This window comes from Atractosteus spatula, chromosome 1 (genome assembly GCF_055471065.1).
Source record: "Atractosteus spatula isolate fAtrSpa1 chromosome 1, fAtrSpa1.hap1, whole genome shotgun sequence".
In the NCBI taxonomy this organism is placed as follows: Eukaryota; Metazoa; Chordata; class Actinopteri; order Semionotiformes; family Lepisosteidae; genus Atractosteus; species Atractosteus spatula.
Genome location: NC_142706.1, coordinates 2,897,685 through 2,918,715, shown reverse-complemented (window position 1 = coordinate 2,918,715; position 21,031 = coordinate 2,897,685). Strand labels below are relative to the sequence as shown.

General features: G+C 42.2%; 1 protein-coding gene across 2 annotated transcripts in view; it reads right to left on the bottom strand.

Moving 5' to 3' along the window:
* fat1a (FAT atypical cadherin 1a) overlaps positions 1-15,966 on the bottom strand; it is a 74,053-nt gene extending 58,087 nt beyond the window's left edge. For both annotated transcript variants that reach the window (XM_088915854.1, XM_088915863.1), the window contains exons 1-2: positions 15,760-15,966; positions 7,469-10,763 (exon numbers count right to left, since the gene is read on the bottom strand). In XM_088915854.1, the coding sequence (XP_088771980.1) occupies positions 7,469-10,733 (3,265 nt within the window). In that variant the 5' untranslated portion in view covers positions 10,734-10,763; positions 15,760-15,966. The remainder of the gene's footprint in view (positions 1-7,468; positions 10,764-15,759) is intronic.
* Between the last annotated feature and the right edge of the window lie 5,065 nt (positions 15,967-21,031).

The window sequence follows — 21,031 nt, the reverse complement described above, 5'->3', positions numbered from 1 at the left end:
GCGCAAGCTACTTTTAAAAAGTGTGCTGTGTGCTCTGCATTTAGTACTCTCCAATCAACTTTAACCCCCTGCACATTCCTGGCCTGGTTGCTCAGGCAACATTTCTCAGGCAAAGACCATGTGGACTCGTGCGCTTTTCCAAGTGGACTAAAGGGGGTCACGCTTCTGGCTCGAGCTCCGCATTAAAGAGGAACGTGGTCAGAGGCCGTTACTTCAGTTCTCTCAGTCTCCCAGGAAGACACCAAGGCCAGGGTGCACTTCAGCAGCCAAACATGGAAAGACACACCATTCAGCACATACCTCCCTTATCTAGCATCGCTATGAATCAGCCTACCTCTCATTCATAACAGGAAGGGCAGTCTAAGGGCAGTGCCTTTGGATGAGGCAAATCTACCAGCGGAACTCTGTTGCTGCATGTCAAACTATTTCAGCTGCCTGTACAAAGAGCTCTTTGAGCACAAGGTCTGCAAACAATACGCAAGGAAAAGGGCAATGCCTGCGTGCCTCTCCTTCTTCATGCCCGTACAGCCAACTGCAAGCCCAGCTATTCCGTGTAAACGTCATTAGGGCTTTATGAGGGACTTTTAAGGTTTTTCAGCCAAATTCACCCTGTGTGCATGTGCTCAGTGCAGCGGCCGCTCCTTTCCAGATTCTTTAAGAGCCCCGGTCAAAGGCTCAAGTCCAAGTAATTTAATTTGAAAAAGTTTCCCCATTTTCATCTGTCACCGCGAGCAGCGGCCCACAAGACGCCGCCTCCCGCCGCCAAGCCTGGGCCGTGGCCTGGCCAGTGGACGCCCCAGACGGGGAACCCGGAGTCAGAACCTGGGTCGCCGCTGTCCCCCCCCCCCCCCCCCCCCTCCGAGTGTGACCCCAGCGGGGCCCGGGGGAAGGGAACGCTCGGTCTGGTGCCGGCCCTGGAGCGGAAGTGTCGCCAGCGTCTGCCCGGAGGCCCTGCAGCGGCCCGGCGGCGGTCCCTTGCCAGCACGACAGGCGAGCTGCGAGACACGTAGACTAGCTCTTTCAAAATTCCCCACGCAAAAAAAATTGTCAGCCATAGTAACTTCTGAACCACTGGTCCAGTTAAGTCGTGATCTGAATTTCAGATTTTGCCCCCAAAAGAGTACAGACCACAGAAAACACTAGACTATTTGAAACTGTCGTTTAAAAAGAACATTCTTGTTAAATGGGAAAAAAAAAACTGCTGGTGTCCTGATTTGTAATGGAATGATCTGCTAATTAAGACCGGCGCATACTGGATGGGTAGATTAAAAGCTGTTCCAACAGAGACACTGTGCCTTGTGGAGACGTACTGTATATGTGGAAAAGGTTGCTGGATTTTGGCAACTGCACAAAAATTCATGGCATGCTTTACTGATCTCAGGGAGAAATCATCACAACAAGATCTGAGTCTGAAAGGACTTTGAGAAAACACTGCAGCAAAATACAGTTCATTCTCTCCCAGCCAAATCAGCAAGCACAGATCGCCTGTTCTCCTATTTGTCTAACACAAGGAGTCAGCCTAGCTGCTGGCTAGCCAGTTAGACTCCATAACAGGTCTGGGCTACATGAATCAAGATATCAGCATACTTTCCTGCCTCAGTGCCTGACATTCTTTAACACTACTGCCCCAGCCACAACGTCTGCACACTTTTCTGAACACACCAAGAACAAATCTGTCCTCACCCCCCCTCCCGCCAGACCTAATGGAAGATACCCCCCTGATGCCAGACCTATCCCTGCTGCCTGTAAAACAAACATCCCCTGCTAATTCTGTGACTATGGAAATGCTACAGAATTGAATGAAGTGCTTACAGGTATCTGCACATACTATGTGTGTAATAAGCAGGCTTTATATATGGTACAAGCCTAAAACCTACCTGACTTGCCGATATCACACATTTCATTTCTTGTGGCAGCCATTCCTTTAAGCCTTCGTCTACCCTATATTCACTCTTTGAATGTACTGTACTTCAAAATTTAGCAGTCTTTCCAGTGACATGCTAGCTATGTTATAAAGCACGCTCGTCTGTAGAGGATTTTTTCTTTTTTCTGTTTTATGCTGGGCTTTTCCTGTCTTTTGTTTTAGTTTTGGTATTATTTGGTATTAGCCCTTTATTTTGTTGTTAAAGTACTGACATGTGGGCCTCTGACAAATGGATTCTACACTTAATCTTGGGATTATACTGTATAAAATTTCAAAAAGAATCCCCAAAGCTCTCAAAAGGCATACGATTAATGAAACACTTATACAATATTAATAACTAGGGTGCTGGGATAGAACACGAAAACATTTATCTCCCTTAATGTTTTAAGAAAACATTTAACTGTAAAAACTTCATTTCCAAGGCATCTAGGGCATTTAAGTGCTGAACAGGACTTCTGGCAGTAACGTATGTGAAGCAAAAGAGCAATGCACCAAAGAGCAAAAATGAACTTTTATAAGCACAGGTTATGGAAAAATGTTTCCCAAACAGGAAGAAAATCAGCCTTCAAAGTGAGCAGTAAATATCTTCGAATTTCCACATTCGTTACATCTCTGCTTTCTTGTCCTTTAGTCTGCAAACCAATGCAGCAGCTGCTGCCTGCAGTAAAACCCAGACCTCCGCAGATGTGCGAAGACTTCTCTCAGTACCTCCCCATCGGGCTGTACGGAAACGGAGGTGCTGTGGTATCTGGCACTCAGAACCACTACTTATTTTTTTGCCTTGTTAGCAATTTCTAAACCAGAGCAGGTTCTGGGTGCGCGCTCTCTTCCTCACATCGATTTCTTGCTGGGAGGTGGTCTTGCAGCCACATGTGGTTAAACCGTACTCCCCACTTCTTGAAACTCCCCGGGGAGAGGCGGGCCCCGGGCCCCGGGCGTGTGGAGATTAGCACAGACCCCGGCTGTGTCCCACACAATGCAGCCCTGAGCAGGTCAATCCCATCCTGTCAGCCGGAAGGAGTCACGGGGGGAAGTGGGGGCTGGGACTTCTGCGTACATTCCTCATCATCTACCTTTCATTTGCTTCACAAGCCGCAGAGCCTCCCGAATCGCACACCTGGGGGGAAATGAAAAGACGCGGCCCCCTCACTACGCAGATGATCGCAGAGACACAACTTCTGCTCTGAAATGCAACCTCAGCCAACCCTGACTCACGGCAAAGGTTTGACCCCACGAAAGGCTGTCAGCGTCGCGCGAGAAACGCCACCACTCTTCAAGCCCAGAATCTGTGTCCCATCCGCTTCAGAACTTTCAAGAGCCACTACTCACTTTGAGAACGCCACCAGTCCCTTAGACTCCCAACTGAAAACTGGGAATAATAAAAACACCGCAGCTTAATGTTTAAAATACCACACCCGAGAACTATTACAAGGGGAGTGAAGAACCCTACAGATGAGGCATGGTCAGCTCCCAGACAGCCTGCTGAGCTCCATTTGTTTGCACGGAGAGGCCTTAAACAAAAGAAAACCAGTATCCTGCAAGCCCTCTAATAAACCAGCAGCACAATCACTATAGATCAGGACCGAGATAATGGTCGACAGATGGCTCAGAAGGCAGATTGTTACATGTGTTCTTATGTTGTCGCATTAAATTCAGAACGCCTTTTGATAAATCCCAACACGTCCGTGTTTTAACTCTGCGGCTTATTTTACGAGCATAAATGACAGTGCACTTTCCTTTAAATGGTATTTAGAAATCATCCATAGTCAGACATTTTTATGATGTTATTGCAACCCAGTACATATCCTAGTATTTTTCTTCTTTATTTTTTGCTTTTCAGCAGGGAATTAAACTCTACTTGGCTCCAACATCCTGTTCTACAGACAAAATTGTAGGGTCCCGTTAATAAAATGTTTTTGGATTGGCTTTCTGGAAATATGTCTAAACAAGAGTTTAGGGTCAAGTCAAACCTATTTTTACTTAATCTAAAATGTCAACTTTTCTGCCTGCATCAGAAGCATGAATTGTGTGATTTGTGTCGGAGAAAAGCATAGAAATATTTTAAAAAGCACCTCTCTCAGATTAGCTCTTGCTGAAAGTATTTAGACCCCAAAAAGTGTTATTTTCTCACTTGGATCAGACGGAATGCCACAAGCTTTCTGTGACAACAGAAATTTAGATTCCAGTCTATTTATTTTAGGCTTTCAGCACACAGGTGTTTACATCATTCCCAACAGCTGAAAGTGCAAACCATACAGAGTGGTGATGTCCCAGGGGCTTCAGCCACAACAGACTGGGAGAAGCCAATTGTTTCACTGATTTTTAAAACAGGTACAAAGCTTCACTCCTTATGTCAAAAAACATGTAATCTAAACTGCCATAAAAATAGCTGTTTAAAACTGTTTTGACAGCAAACAAATTCTTAAATACATGCTTAATAGTTATAGACAAGACTTCTTCACTGCTTCGACTTTAGCTCCATCCAACAGTCTTAAAATCTGGGTGTATGGATTAAGATGCTGACAACTTTAAATAGTCAAACCGGTGTACAACACTAAAAATAAAAAAATCCTGAAGACTGGTTATTTCAAAGGTACTGGAAACATTATAGAATGCATGTTTGATGATGAAGTAGTTAAAAAAAACCTGACTTACTCCTTCTTTCACTAAACATTAACTTACACCAGCGGTAACAATTAACCTGCAAAACTTGGGAAATGTATTAATTGTTCAGGGATAATGGCCTTGCTGGGAATTATCAGGATCTTCCCATCTCATGAGAACAGTGTCTGCGAAACACCTGCCACTGTCAGTTCTGCTCTGCTGCAACATGATTTTTCAGATTCTCTTCAAAATACCCCCCCTCACCCATATGGCTTTTTAACAGCTCCAGCCAAGATTCTGGAGCTCTCTTTCTCTGCTGAGCGAGAAGCTACTAGACACAGAGAACACGACGCACTGCTGCAATGCTAACCCAACAGCCCACTTCTCCTGCAGTTAAGACCTGCACTCAGCATGTGGAAACTTCTTGTTTTTTTTACCACTTTCGCGCCCCGAAGTCTCCCTGCCATGGGATCTTAAAACTACAGGGAAACTTCTCATGACATCTGCACACACATCTAATGATGCTGAGGTTTAGCAACACCTATTCATTAATTAACAATTTATGCTCAGTATTGCTAAATCCTACACAATGGAACAAGTGCAAAACCTTGGGCTTACAAAGGATTTCTGCACACACAACACAGAACCAACAGCCCAGGGTCCAAGTCTGAACGCTGCAAGCAGAAAACACAGAATCCCAAACGCTCTTTTGCGTTTGAATGGAAAAAAAGAAAACCTGTGATCAACGGCGTAAGCACATTTGTCGACTCCTTCCCCCACGCCTGAGGCCGAGACGTCTTTGTATGCACAAACAGCACATGTTTTGGATATCTACGCATTTGCAGGAAACACTTCTTAAACAGTCCAGTGCTTGTGCAGCAGTTATATTTACAACACGACCACCTCCAGGCTCGAGGAAGATACAGCCTGTGTGGTACGATCCGCACATATTTTGAAGAGAGACTAATGTGTGGCGTGAAGAATTATCATTCACTTTCAGACAGTCTCCACAGGCCTTTCTTTCAATTCCAAGATTGCTGGTTTGGAATTTCACATGCAGGTCCAAGAGACGGCTGTCCCTCTTGCTAAAGCCATTAATTTACTTCTGAAAGAAACAGGGGGGAAGCTGTAGGCTTCACAGCGTCTCAGAATACTACAATCAAAGTGCACTTTGTTGTTAATTAAGAAGCTGTTAATAAATCCACTTCTTCCATAACAGTTTCAAATTTCTTCTAATTGTCCTCTTCAGTTGGCTGCATTGGACGCGTTTCAATATCTATACTGAACAAAAATGGCCCCCTATATGCGCTAGAAAAATTTTAAAGAAAGACAAGGTCTGGCTTGAATGTATTTTAGAAAATGTATTCATTCACTTAAATAAAGTATACCTTGGCTCAAAATACTGTATGTTCGGAGCTTACTGAACTTACCATATACCTGGGTACAAAAATGGTTGCAATTCTTAGCCTCTTTGGATCAAAGCATCACCCAAATAAAAATATAATACCATACATTTCAGATCATAAACCTAATGGTAGATTGAACCAAAGCTCACAACATATAGCCACCCCAATAAAGGACAAGAGCCCAGCAGCATGACAGGAACCACATCAACTGTGGTTAGGAACTGCTGTCACCTCCAACACATGCAGTCAAACATCATTTATTGTAAACAATTACTCGTTTTTCATCAAAACCAAATGACAGAACCCCAGATCTCCATGAAGTAAAACCATGCCAATCCAATGGTGAGTATGAACACCTGATTAATCTGAGTTTCAGTCTGGAACCTCAGTGAAGCCAAGTCAAATAAAAACCTATTCCAGGCTGCTTCTCTTTCTCTGCCCTGCCATTGTGTAATTGCGTACATAAGCAATACCAATATACTTCCTCTCATTTCATGCAATTAAGTGTGAGTTGATAAGCTATATATTTAAACAGATAAATTATAGGATGGAGGTAACTTCCCTGTTATTAGTCAGTCAGAAGTTAAAGGCTGATTTATAATTTGTTTTCACAATGGTTTCATTAGAACAACCAGATAAAAATTTTGAAGTTCTCACCAGGGAATCATGAAAGTCAGCTCCTGGAATTCATTTGTGAACCACAGTTTAATGTTTGTGTAAATAAATGCATTTCTATGAAAATCATTTTTAACCTAAAAATATTGCGGCTTAAAGCAAAATAATTTCCAAATATATTAATGCCTGCCATCACTTTCCTTTGATAAGAGATTTAAATACATAGTATAACTCTAAGTCACTATGAAGACAGTGCTTGCTATTTTATATTTAGTAAAAAACCTGAGTCACTGAAACTTATCAATTCATTGATGTCTAACACAATGCTGCAATAAACATAAAACACAAAACCATAAATGAAACTTTCAGGCAAGCTTTTTTTTCTTTTCAAAAGCTAATAAAAGTTATAGATTAAACAACTTAGTTAAACAGACCAAGGCCCAGGAAATGAGAACCCTGCCTAAAGTTTACTTTAAATCTGACTTGAACCACTCTATTTAAAAAAAAACAATGCACCTCTTGGAAGTTAAAAATGCTTTTGTTTACTTGTGAAAACTGACACCAAATAAGAGTACAGAAAGTAAACACCCCTGTAGATTTCTCTGTAGTTATCTCCACTCACTCCAAGACACCATTCTCCAAAAAGAGGAGGCTAATCCACAGAGACACACCCAAGCACATAGACCCACCTGGCCACTCTGTGCAAATTCTGTTTTTCCCATTTCACAGGTAGAAACACTTCACCTATAAAGTGGTCACTGCCATGACCAGATGTTTCCATTTTCGACCCATTTTCTATTCCTGACCAGCACTTCATTTTGAGCCTTAAAATTCACCTTGAAACGTTGTCAGCCTGTCACCGCCAATTTAAATTTAAAAAAAGAGAAATTAAAGAAAAAAATCATGAAGCACATCTTACCCGTCTCTTCGTCGATCTTGAATATCCCTATGCCTGAGCCATCTCGTATGGAGTAGCGCACTGTCCCATCTCTTCCTTTATCGTCGTCTCGCGCAGTCACTTGCATCACAGACGTACCAACCGGCGCATCTTCTTTTACAGATCCCTTATCCACAAAGGAAGAGAACGAAGGGCGATGCAGATTCTCATTGACGTCAACAATCTCCACTTCCACGTAGCAAGTCGAGGACAACGAAACCGGCTTCCCCTTGTCTTTGGCCCTTGCTGTGAGGTTGTAAAACTGCCTCTTCTCGTAATCTAGGTTTTGCACAATTCGCACCGCTCCACTCAGTTTGTCCACATCGAAGTTTCCATCCCCGCTGTCAATCAGGCTATAACGCACTTGGCTTGCCTGCCCCAAGTCCGGATCATGGGCCTCTAGCCACATTATGACGGTGCCGACTGGCAGGTCTTCTCGAACTTTCACACGATAGTTTGAAGGAACAAACCTGGGTGGGTTATCGTTGACATCTTCCAATGTTACTTTCAGCAAGACTGTTGACAGCAGCTGAGGCTCTTCAGCGGCCTGGTCCCTGGCTGCAATCTTCAAAAGATAAACGGAGCGTGCTTCACGATCCAGATGGCCTTTAACCTTCACGATACCCGTCTGCTCATTGATCTCAAACTTGTCCGTGTCTCCAACAAGGGAGTATCTGACTTCCCCATTTAGGCCTAAGTCTCTGTCTGTTGCTTCCACCTGAATGATATCACTTCCCACCTCCGTGTTTTCACTAATTTCTACAGAATAACTATCTTGCAAAAACCTGGGGCTGTTATCATTTGAATCCAGGATAGTCACATCTAAAAGACGCCACGAAGACTTCTGAGGTATTCCAAGGTCATAGACCGTGACATTAAGAGTGTAGTGATTGGCTGTTTCTCTGTCAAGTGGAGCATACACCATAAGCCAACCAGTTTCCATTTCGATGATAAATCGGCTGTCACTATCTCCTCCTGAAATTGCATAAACCAGTTTTCCATTGAAACCAGTATCGGCATCTGTGGCACTTATATGAAGAATCCTGGCGCCTACTGGGAGATCCTCCTTAGCTTCTATGACATTTGGGAACGTGTCTGCAAACTGTGGGGCAAAGCGGTTAACCGAGTGAACGTCCAAGAAGTTTTCGTCAGGTTCCACGTGGTTGTGAATCTTTGTGCCTTGCAGGAGTTTCTCTGCCAGCATTTTGGCGACTCCAGTGTCAACACACTTTAAATGAACTGGCTTCCGACTAGTTACCATAGTGATATTCATGATCATGGGCGGCGTCACGTTCTCCCCGTCGTTAGCCGTAATATGTAAACTGAGAAAAGAGACTTTCGCCCCTTCCCCATCGACTAAAGACTGCTTCAGAGAAAGCACGCCAGAGTTCGGGTTTAACTCGAACAGATCAAGGTCATTGCCGGCCTTTATTTCATACCGCACGAGCTGCAGCTCATCGGCGTCAATGGCAGACAGGGTTGTTATCTGCTCGCCGACCCCGAGGTCTCTCGGGACGGTCACTTCGCAGTCTACGTTCTCAAACAGCGGCTTGTTGTCGTTCAAGTTGTTTAAAGTGATTGTTACCGGAACCTCGGCTTCGCGCCGATAAGGGAAGCCCCAGTCCGAAGCGCGAATTTTCAGATTGTAAACCCTGGGCATCAACTCGTAATCTAAATCTTCGGAGGTGCTAATTACACCGGTAAAGTAATCAATAGCAAAAGGCTGGGGGTTCAAATTGGCAATGCTGTACGTCACATAACCATTTTCTCCACTATCCAGGTCAGTGGCCCTCACTGTTAATACACTGGTACCCACTGGCACATGTTCATCCACACTGGCTTTGTAAGATGTCTGGAGGAACTCGGGGGCATTGTTATTCATGTCTAAGACATCAATGACAACTTTAGTCGCTGCCTTTCTATCGCTGGTCATAACTTCCAGTTCAAACTGGGGAGTCTGTTCTGCTCGGATTGGACCAGCCGTTGTTATTAAGCCGGTGTTTGGGTTTATAGCAAACAGATGTCTGTGCGCATTGGTTTTCAAAGCATACCTCAACTGGGGGTGCTCTGGCACGGCAGTTACCATCACAACGGGGGTGTGAACAGGAGCGAATTCACTAAGATTTACCCTGTAAATGGTCCGTTCAAATGTAGGAGGCCCTGCTTTGAACTGCGGCGAGGCGAGATGAACTACTTTCACAGAGGAAAACTGAGGTGGGTTTCCTTTATCCTTGGCCTGCAGAGTTAGATTATATCCAAAAGGCCGGCTCTCCCAATCCACTTCTCTGACGGCTTTGATTTTATATTCCTTACTGCCAGGGCTGGACCTCAGGGCTTTAAACTGCTGCAGCGGGTCTCCCGCCACGATACCTAGCGAGGCTATTTCCCCGTTCGGTCCCTGGTCATCATCTTCCACCGTGACGACCGCGTACGTGGGATCCTTGTCGGAGCCCGAGGGAACCAGGGCGACGGCGGCGATGACGGGCGCGTGCTCGTTGGCCTGTTCCACACGCACCGTCAGCCTAGCCATGCTGCTGACGCCGCTGCTCCCGTACAGCTTCATCCCCCGGTCCACCGCCAGGATCTCCATCTCGTACAGCTTGGCCTCCGAGTAGTCCAGCTTGCCGGTCAGCGTCACCACGCCGCTGGTGGGGTGGATGGCGAACATGTCCGTCCGGTCCCTGAAGCTGAAGTAGTACTCCCCGTTCGTCCCGATGTCGGCGTCCGTGGCCATGACTCGGGAAATACTGGTTCTGAGGGCCGTGTTTTCAGGCAGGGAGACGCTGTAGGAGGTGGGTGAAAACAGGGGCCTCAGGTCGTTTGTATCAAGAACTTGCACGTTCACTCTGGTGCGCGTTTCAGCACCGGTGCTTCTTTCGACCGCCTTGACTGCAAGCGCATAATGGTCTCTTACTTCCCTGTTAAGAATAGCAGTACTGCCTCCTTTGGTCCTTATCCGCAAGAAACAGAAATCTCCCAGGAAGTATTCTTCAGCCTTAAACAAATTTTCATTATCTCCTGACATTATTTTGTACCTGATTTCCCAAGACGGCCTTTTTATGTATATTCCCATTTTGACTTGGCTTTCTAAGTAGGTCTTTGCTGCGGAGTTCTCGTATATAGTGGCATTATACACCGCGTGTGTAAACTGCAAGGGCGGTGCCTGCTCTATCCTTTGGTTCCCTGTACAACAGCAAAGGTGCTGCAGCAGTATTGTTAAAAGCAGCGGAGTTAAGTGCTTCCCCATGATGGCACGATTCAATCTTCACCAGACCTCCTGAAAAGCAAGGAGAGGAAGAAAATTAGAATTCCGTTCCATGGCAACCTGTGCAACGACAAAGGAGATGCGCACCCGTGTTCAGGAAGAGCTGGGATCAGGCTCAAGCTCTTCGAATGAAAACAAGCACGGGTCTTATGGATGTATTCTTCCTTTTTTATTCTAATTCAACAGTTTTTTTTGTCGGACTAGCTCCTGCCGTTTCTCTTGGTCACGGAGGAAAAAAAAAAAAGCATCCCAAACATTTTTTCCCCCTTGCCCAGTTTGCCCACTCTCTGGAGTCCGATTCTTTAAATAAGAGCGCTACGCTACAGCAGTTTGATTTACCCTTGATTTTATGGTGAGCTTCAGTGCACTCATTTAAACTTGTGACAAGTGATAGTCAGGTTGATTAATGAAGGCTGTAGTAAACGGGGGATGGAAAGAAGTTCTATGAAAAAGCGATTATTTATTCCAACCCATACACGTTTTACTAATAATGCTCCAGATTTCTCTACATTTTCAATATCTGTACTCATATAAATGATGAAAATGTGGACTCAAGCACTTGCAACTTATAGAATGTTTTTCAGAAATTACAACATCTGAGCATCTACCACTGAAGTGTGGCATCCACAGTCTGCAGGCTACCCCGCTACACAGCTGACCAAGCAACGACTGGTCAACTGATTTTAACTGGGAAACTGCCTCTTTCGCATCAAGAAAAAAAACTTTCAAACTCTACACCTCAACAGACTGTGATTTTGATTTGCTTACTTGTAAGCAATCATTCATCATTCAACGGTAAGTCAAACACAAGACACTTTAAAGACTTGATTTTTTTTTAAAACTGTTTGTATCAGGCTCTTAAATTACACCTCTGAAGCAGATTCTTTGATCTGTGCTACATTAGGCAAATAGCCTATTGGCTGTGATCTGCAATTTTTTTAGGGAGTGGGTTCAAGTTGGCAGAATTTAAGTTTCTCAATAGTAATGTAACCTTCAGTCTAATTGTAGACTAGCAACACTGCAATATTTTTAGTTATCTTTATTTTATTGCATAGTCATAATACAAAAATGTCTTAGACGAGGGTATCCTGTAATGATTTAATCTGCAATATTTTTTTCCACATTTTATAACCCCAGTAAGTTATTAGGGGAGTATTTGCTGTAATTATCAACATTCAAAAGGCACAGATCATTGCTGAAATGAAATAGCTGTCTGTGGATCTCCTTAACACGGTTTTCGATATTCTCTAAAGTCAACCGCGTCTCGTATATCCAACAATTAGTAGGTATTTCTTTTTTTTTTTACTGTCGTGCTCTATACAGTCAAGGGCTGAACAACACACTCAAAATCGCGACATTAAAACACATGCGAATTAATAATATAGTCTTCTACTATAATGCAATTAAGTACACCACAAAACAAACGAAAAGCATAAAAGCCATTTTGCACCAGGAAAGAACGCAACTAAAAAGAAGTTTGGAGAGTTTCACCAGCACACAGAAGATTTTTAAAATGTACGTTCTGTATTCGTGATCGGATTACAGTGAGGATCTCAAGAATCAGCATCCGGTTACTTTCGGTTTAATTCAACAACAAAAACTTCAGCAAAACTAGCTTACGCCTTTCTTTAAACATCCCATCTTGTCCCGTTTTGAGGTCCGCGAAATCTTAAAACAACGCATTCAACAACACACTGGAGCCTTACGACTGGAATCCGTCTGTCCCCTGGCAATGTTGTAACCAAAACGCACCAGGCAGAGCAGATCTGAGAGTGTTATAATGTAAAGAGGTATTTCATACCTACAGGGCACAAAAAGAACAAACACCACACCTTATGTTTGATGACAGGACAAACTCTCTCTGAAGAAATAAATCCAACTTGCACACAGTGGCAGACCAAGTATTTCAGAACCGTCTTCCGATAGAATGGGGGCAGTTGTTACGGTGGGATTTAAATGACTCATTCACAGTGCGTGGAAGATAATTAAATGTTAATTAAACTTTTAACGCTGAAGAGAATTCTGTGCTGTTTTTTTTTTTAGAAAGAAACAGTTGCTTATCAAATAATTCGAAAATGTGCATAAGGGAGAGTTAAATGGCAAATATTACACGCAGTATCTTATTAAAAGGGCTTGGGTTTTCGCCCCTGTTTGCATCTATACTTTATGAGCTCCACATATGGCACTGATAGAAAGATGCAAATTCGGTAAGGTTTTTTTTTTGGTTAATTTTAATCTCTCCCCCCATCCCCCCGACTTGGGTCCATCTCCATTCAGTTCACGTAGACACTGCTGCCATGAGTATACCAGATGTATACATTGTTCAAAGACATTCTTAAGGAAAAAAAAAACACAGAACTAAATCTGAACAGTCGTGCTTCGGGACGCTTTGAAGTCTTCAACATCAAAAAAAAAAACCTCCGCTTCAACTTTTTTCACAACTTTAAACCGTGCGATTACCGTGTATCGCACACGCTCTCGGTAAAGGGGGAAAAAACTACAAAGCACAGTCCTGCCTAGTTCTCCTAGCAATTACAAAGCGCCTCCATTTATTCTCCCCCCCAGGCAAAGACTAAAACTTTTGTAAAAAAAAATAACCCGCAAGACTACAAAAAAAAAGAAAACAAAAACCGCGCCGTTAAATCGGGAAACAACAGACCTTTTTTTTTTTCTTCCTCATTAACTTCTCCGGTGGGGGAGACAATCTTGCAGTTTATGGGGTCCCGAATCCAGCATGGTCACTCTGCGCGCACCCCGCTCCCGCAGCCGCAAGCCTGCCTGGTATCGTTCCGCGCGGTGCGCCGCCCGGATCTACTTACGCCTGGCATGAAGATTAAACGACCCCTTGCGCTTCATTTTTCCAGCTTTGAAAGAAGCGTGCTCCCTTTGATGTTCCCGGCCCGCCGCCGCTTGAGAGGAGTCGTATTATTTTCAACTAGTGGTTTCTGTGCGTTATTGATGTTAATACCGCGCAGCACCCGTCCCGACGCTTGATGTCGCGTGTCGGCGGATTTTGTATTTCCTAACAACAGCAAAGCTGAAATACTTTTTCTCCCCGCGTACTTATAACTGGAAGAAATGTGGAGCACATCGTTAAAGACTGCTGTTTCATCATTACTGTATAAGGATGACTGTGCTTTGTCGCTTGCCGCCGGATAGTCAAAATAAAAATGCAGTAAATTAAAAACGCAGTAGCACAGGTAAAGGCACCTAACAAGTGGTGTCGGACATGGTGTGCTCTTCACATTATTAAGTGCGGTATTAAAAACTGCACTGTATCGGACCGTTTAGTACAAACTGCTTTCGCTGTGTAACATGTCATGCCAAAACAAACGGTAAAAATCAGCAGTTAACAGGCAGTACTAACAGACTTGGTGGTGGAAATGATGTGTAACAGCCTTAGTGTTATAATTAGGAGCAAGCAGTCAACGCAAAACACGTCAAGTATTTTGAATTTCTCGTTTTCCTTGACCTACACCTTTTCAGGATGCCCTTTATTAATCAAAAGACCTGCAGTTTACACTGAACTATTTTTAAGGGGACAGAATTAATTGCAGTAACTGTTTGCTTTCGGCCTCATGCTACTTACAGTAGTATTCCTTATTTGCAAACAGTACTGTCCTTGGGGTATATGTGGGACACCATCTCGACAATGAATCTTGATTTAACCAGAACCAGTCCTCACTTGGAGACCGGGGAGTGCTTGCGTTCACAGCACGGGTTTCCTGGAGCAATCTGCGTGATTTTACCTTGGTCAAGGGTACAAACTGCTTTGCTACTCCCGGGATTTAAGCCCACGCAACCGTCGAGCAACAGCGAGTCTACAAGCACTGCTGTAGTAACACCGCTGAGATTGGGTATCGGGTATTTTGAGATAGCCGAGCTCAATCTCTCCAGCTGCACCGAAAAATCTCGTTTACGTGGAGGTGTGGTCGTGTGTCTGCATTTTTTTTTGTGTGCAAAAATAAAGGACAGGTTCCATTAGCTTTTGGGGATCTGCGCGAAGACCAGAGGTCACCACTAAATTAAGATCCGTCTGGGGAAAAGGTTGCCCACAGACGTCTCTGGACACTACGCGTCTCACAACCGCACACTGTAGCGGACGGTCCTCTTGAGGAGGTACGGTGTGCTCGGAGTTCCTCTAGCATATAAATCGATTATTATGAAAGCTGATGGTTTACTCTCCTTTGAATATTATTATTATTATTAATAATAAACTTGCTCTGTTTTAATTGGAATCCCGTTAATTACACCGCATGTATAACTAAATAGACGTCAGCGTAAAATAAAATATAATTTGGGGACTGTTTAATAATGTGCATTAGTTTTAACACACACACATATATATATACAGGACGTGAATGGATCTGCGTAGTGCAATTTTAGTTCTACTTCTGTTTTTAAGTATCATATCCACATATAATTGTATTATACTTATCCTTTAGGGTAGCCCGTTCAAAACAGACTTATTTCTGGCACACGTATGTTATGTGTCGTTTGGAAAATGGATTTTATTTTATTTTATTGTCCGTTTAACTTTAAAGCTCCTTTAATGGTAGTTCTCCATTTAAAAAAAGACGGAAAGCGTTTGTTCAAAAAAAAACTATTGTTTTTACTTAAATTGTAGTCTGCCCAAAAATCTTTTACATCTACACAATTTAACGATCGGGGGTACAGATGGCGCTGTCTCACAAGCCTACATTGTACCGCCAATCTACAAGGATACCTTTGACTTATTTATGCTAACTTGTGTTTTTTGTCCAAAATAAAAATAATCTACTATGAAAATCATTGGCTTAGTTTTCGTCTTCATATACACATACAAAATCACTTCTAACAAAAATGCAATAGTACAGATTTGTTGTCGAGTCTGTAAGTACAACATTTCAAATAACAATTTGATCAAATGTCTGTTTTTATTTGTTTCTGTGCGTGTTTTCTTTAAAACTACGCAAGATAAAGACACACATTTTATAATAAAGGCCATTTCTTTTCTCTTCCTACTTACCAGACCAGCTGGATTGAACGCCTCCGTTCTTAAGTTACAACAGTTCAGATATATCCCGAGGAATGCTGGCAGATCAAGGACGCAGACATTTCTTTCGGATAGTTAAGTCAAATATTAAAAAAGAAATCCGCTACCGGGAATTCCACATTAGTCCCATTGCCACCGCCTCCGAGATCCACAAAAGCCACGTTTTACTGAAAAGCAGTCGGATACATTTGAGTCCGCTTGTTAGGCTTGTGTGCAAGCTTGGCCAACTCTGAAGTAGACCGGCAACACTGTTCCAGTTCCACTCCGGGATGCCTGGGCTTCAGGAGCTGTGATGTCATCAATCTCCAACTCGAGTTTGTCAGCTCCTGCGATCACCCGTCCTCTGAATCCGAGCAAAGGCGCAAATCCGCAGGGACAGTGTTTCTTAAACCTTTGGAAGGAATGAAAAACGCGCATTTAGCGACGCAACGATCCCAAACCTTACTCTAGAAATCCTGACGCTTTAACTCCACGTACTGCACACTGAGCTTCCTAATACCGATACTATGTAACCTAATACTGAAAACGCTTTAGGCGGGCGGTTTTCTATATTTTTCTTGCTGGCTTTTTGAACTTCAGATCCATTATGTCATGCATTACTGTAAGGGTCCGTGAATTTTATACTGACGCTTTAGGAAAAGGGTCGCTGTCGTTTTCGTTTTGCTAAAACGATCGTGCAAAGGTACGAGCCCAAGCCGGTAGATGCGCTGAAATAATTGGTATACTGTTGCAAAACAAATCTTTGGATGTTAAAGAGCGGTAATAATGAAGAGCTCGCCACAGTTGAACACAGATCGATAAGAGAACGGAATTAAAAAGAGACGTCTTTTAAAAAAAGACTCCAGGCAGTCTGAATGAATACAAGACTTTGCTCCTGACGTGAGAAAAGAAAATAGACATGTTAAAAGACGAAATAAAAAGATGAATGAAATGCATTACTGCAATTTCCAAAATTAACCACATTTCTATGATAGTGACTCTTTAAGAATTAAAGTCTAGTCTATAGTGGAAATTGTACTCGATGATATGTGCAACACTCACTGCAAGATGGAAAAGTAATGCTGAATATTTTTGACATATTTAATTATGAGCACGTAGCTTTATGAGTTGCACAATAAATATTACATTCCCTCCAAGTATGAAGCATTGAGTTTTCTCTGTGTGTATATCTACTCCATTCACCTGTTACTAAGCCAAATTAACTGTATATCATGTTTTGGACAGAAATACGTAGTAAAATTCAATGAACACACTGAAAACAATGGTAGTGTGATTCGTTCATAACAGCAGTATTCTGATTTGTGTAAGCGATATGGAACAAAGAATTGCTCCTTTTGAGAGATGAAATTAGCACTGCATTGTTCTTCAAAGTATGAATATCAGTAATTGCCTGTAACAATCCAATTATTTTTTTCTCCAGTGTGGAAAAATATTTCAGTTTTATTTGAAAAACTCCTATAATTTAATTTATTAAATAGAAGTTTCCAGTATTATTTTACATAATTTTTTATTATTATTTTATACAGACATAGATTTAAAGCATAAAACTAAATGAGTTAGTAATTTATAGAAATTCTGAAAATGTTCAAAACCAGTCAGGTAGCAAAGGCACAAGTGGCACTGTGATATGAACCAACCCTACAAGGAGGATTATCATCTATTTAAAGGTAGGGACAGCCCCGCACTGCCATTCACTGCTGCACTACCTGGGTCCACCTCAAGCAGACTTCAACAGGGGTCCCTCTGTTCATGATTTGTGTCCTGCCATATCTATCAAAACATGGTTGGGGGTCCGTAGCAGTAGTAACGATCTTCAGAATCCAGATACCCAAAAAGCTGTTGAGAATTTTAGAGTTTAGTGAATTGCAATTGAGGTGCCGGGAGAGGATTTTCATACTGGGTGTTAACAGCAAAGTGAGGAGTGTGGTTGCAGCTTTGTAAGTGCTCCAGCACAAACCTCGAAAAAAGGTAAACAAGATTGTTTAAGTGATTGAACCATTAAAGGTCTCTGTTCCAAGTGCCTATTGAGCCCTGAAATACAGAGATTGCTATGCTGAATCCAGGTTGTGCTATCAGCTACCTGTGACCACCAGAGTCCCCTGAGCGATGGTGCACAGAGCCTGAGCAGCCTGCGAGCTCGAGAGGTGAGTCAGAGCTCCCCCACGTAGGACTGTACCTCTCTCAGTGGTGCTCAGGCACATGGCCTGCCAGCACTCTTTTCAGAGGACGCATGCACTCCCTCTTCATCTCTCCCATCAGTCTCAGGGGCAGACGAGTGAGTCAGCTGTGGTGAGGGAATGAGGAATGATGCCTGGACGATGGAATTTAATGTTTTTTTCTGGAGTGTTTTAAGAATAAGAAGGAAATTGTAAACAATAATTCCATCCATTTTGAGTAGCTGCTCTCTTCTAAGAGAGTTGCGATGACCCAGAACCTTACCCAGCATGCATTTGACACATGGCCCTAGCATTAGTCAACAAGCAACTACTGCATAAAGATTATTTGCAATTATTAGAAAAAATAAATTCCACATAAAACAATACAGTGCAAAATAAATATGCATTCTGAGACTGCAAAAAAATGATTAAGTTGACAATACCATAATGTGTTTAAAAAAACAAGTATAATATTTTCAGTACAGTACCAGGTTTTATTCAGCAATGTTGCTAACTTTTCTCTGAGAAACACTAATCAATTGTGAGTGATAATGTGTCCGGATATACATTACATACTATTTTGAGCTAAGATTTAGTATGAAAATACATTTTGAATGGCCTTTTTTAATGTGTGGGTATTGTTTAAGGTGTGGACTGTACTTATCTAATTGTTGAATTTGTTATACAGGACATACCTACAGTATGATATAAAGATTGGTTAGGATTTTCAGAAAGAAGCAGGTCAAAGATTGTTAAATTAGAAGACAGCTTTTCCTGAAGTGTTTGGTCGACTGTCCAGCTTCACAAAGGATTCACGGACCTCACTTACTCTTAGTCTAGAATGTCCCTTACCATGATGTGCTGTAATTAAAAAAAATGCATAAGTATCTATTTATCTTTTCAATTGGATGTAACAAATACCATGTGTCATTGCTAAATAGCAACACTGTGTTCAATGGAGGGCTCTGAATATTAGAATGGTAGTTATACATCTCTGAAAGCTTCTTCTAAATGTGCCATTGTGAGATTATTTACTGTATTTAAAATCTTTGCAGAGAACACAATTCTTGAGGTTCTGTGCTGCTGGCTGAATGAAATACAGAACTCTTAAGGTGATTGTGATATTACAGCTTACAACATTATTGTCACCCCCATTACTGTTTTCATCTGGAGAAGATGACTGCATCAGTAATTAATTCGGAGGAGGAAAATTAAACATTATGATTTTCTTCTATGCCACGGGGCCTGAAACAATGCATTAAACCCAGCGACAATACGCATCAGAGCATTTCTGAAGCCACCAGCGCTTTTATGGTCTGGCGGAAAAGTTAAACCTTCATCTAAAAAATTCTCAAAAATGAAATGTGCGCTTATTTTCTAAATGTAATTGCAGACACTTGAAATACACCCTTTGGAATAATTATTCCCAATAATTGAACTTTAGGATAATTCAGCATTTCATTTTGAAATGAGTAAAAAGTGGTAACAAGCCAGTCACACAGTCTTAAATTTTAACCTTTGGTGTTATTATGTGTAAGGAAAAGAAAAAAATGCTTCTCTTTGAAATTGAAAACATTTTGAGAAATCTTAAACTTTAATAATAATACACATATTTGAATAGTTCAATTTTTTTTATTCTGATAACAGAACCATACATACAGTACATATTATTTCCTTCACAAGCTATCCATGATAGTCAGTACAAATAGCAACACTCTGCTTTAAGTGTACATTAAGTATAAGCTGGTTGGTATGAATTAGGTATTTTATCTGAGCTCACAAGCACTTACAAAATCTCTTATGGCCACTTTATAAAGCTTTACTATTTGCGGACACACTTTGGTCCAGATGAAATCAATGCTTAGAGCCGCCCACCATCTGCAAATTATAGCCCGCTTGCTTGGTGATAGGCTCCCATTGGGAAGAAGAAATCAGCCACTGGAGAAGCAAAGCTGTGATCAGGTACTCCTGTGATCAGGAGTATGTAATTTCTGATCAGCAGGTGACTGGGGCTTTGAGTTAACCCAGGCCTCGTTTCCAAGAGCACCACCCAAAAATACCTGATCAGCTAAGGGACTTATACAATAAAGTCCTACCAGGTTTTTACACTTTAATTCTCAGTCATTGTAATGACAGGTAGTCTTAAGCAGGCTGAAAGTAACTAATATGTACCTGACAAAAATATGCAAGAGTTTGAGATTTATTGAGTCACAAATAAATGCCTAAAAGGAAATGGTTAACGTGAAGAGTGACTGTAGAAATGTAGCAGGCAGGTAGAAATGAAACTGTCAGCTCTCTCACCGTTTCTTTTTCAAAATGTATTTCTTAGCAGGTTGCACATTTCCAATGTTTGTTAAAGGTAAGAAGAGGAACAGGTATTGTCAAGCGGGTTTCAAATCATGTGTTCAAAACCTCAACAATACACACTCAGTCAAGCAGAGTTAATGCCCATAATTTGATTGCACAGTGAAATGATTAATTATACAATTAATTTACAGTGAATCCCCTCAATGCCATACACGACTGCCTGATGTAAAGCATTTAGAACACAAGAATGGCACGCATACTGAGGATTTTAAAACATTAACTGTGGAAGAATAAAGGGCTTTGTGACACAAAATCCCTAAAACAAAATGCCCGAGACCATAATTAGACATGGAAAATAAAGTAAATAAGACACAAGTATTGCTGAATTATGACAACTATAGTGCAGAGTAAATCACCTTCCATGATAATAGACTTACTGAAATTCTGTGTGGTTTCAAGAAGGTAAGACCATAAGAAAAGGTTAGAAACAAGTTAAGGCCATCCAGCCCATTTTGGCAGCCATTCCAATTTGGTTATTAATAGCTAATTGAGTGAGGTATCTCATCCAGACGTTTCTTGGTAGAAGCCAGGGCAATGGCTTCAACAGGATGACTTTGCCGCTTGTTCCTGGCTCTCACAGTCCTTCGCGTTGGGTTAAGAAGTGCCTCTTGTTCTTGTTATGACCACGGACAGAAGTCTGTGTCGGCTCTTGTAGTAGACCCTATGCGATGCGGTCAGAGCTAGAGAAAACAGGAGGCGTGGTAAAAGGGAACACACAGGGG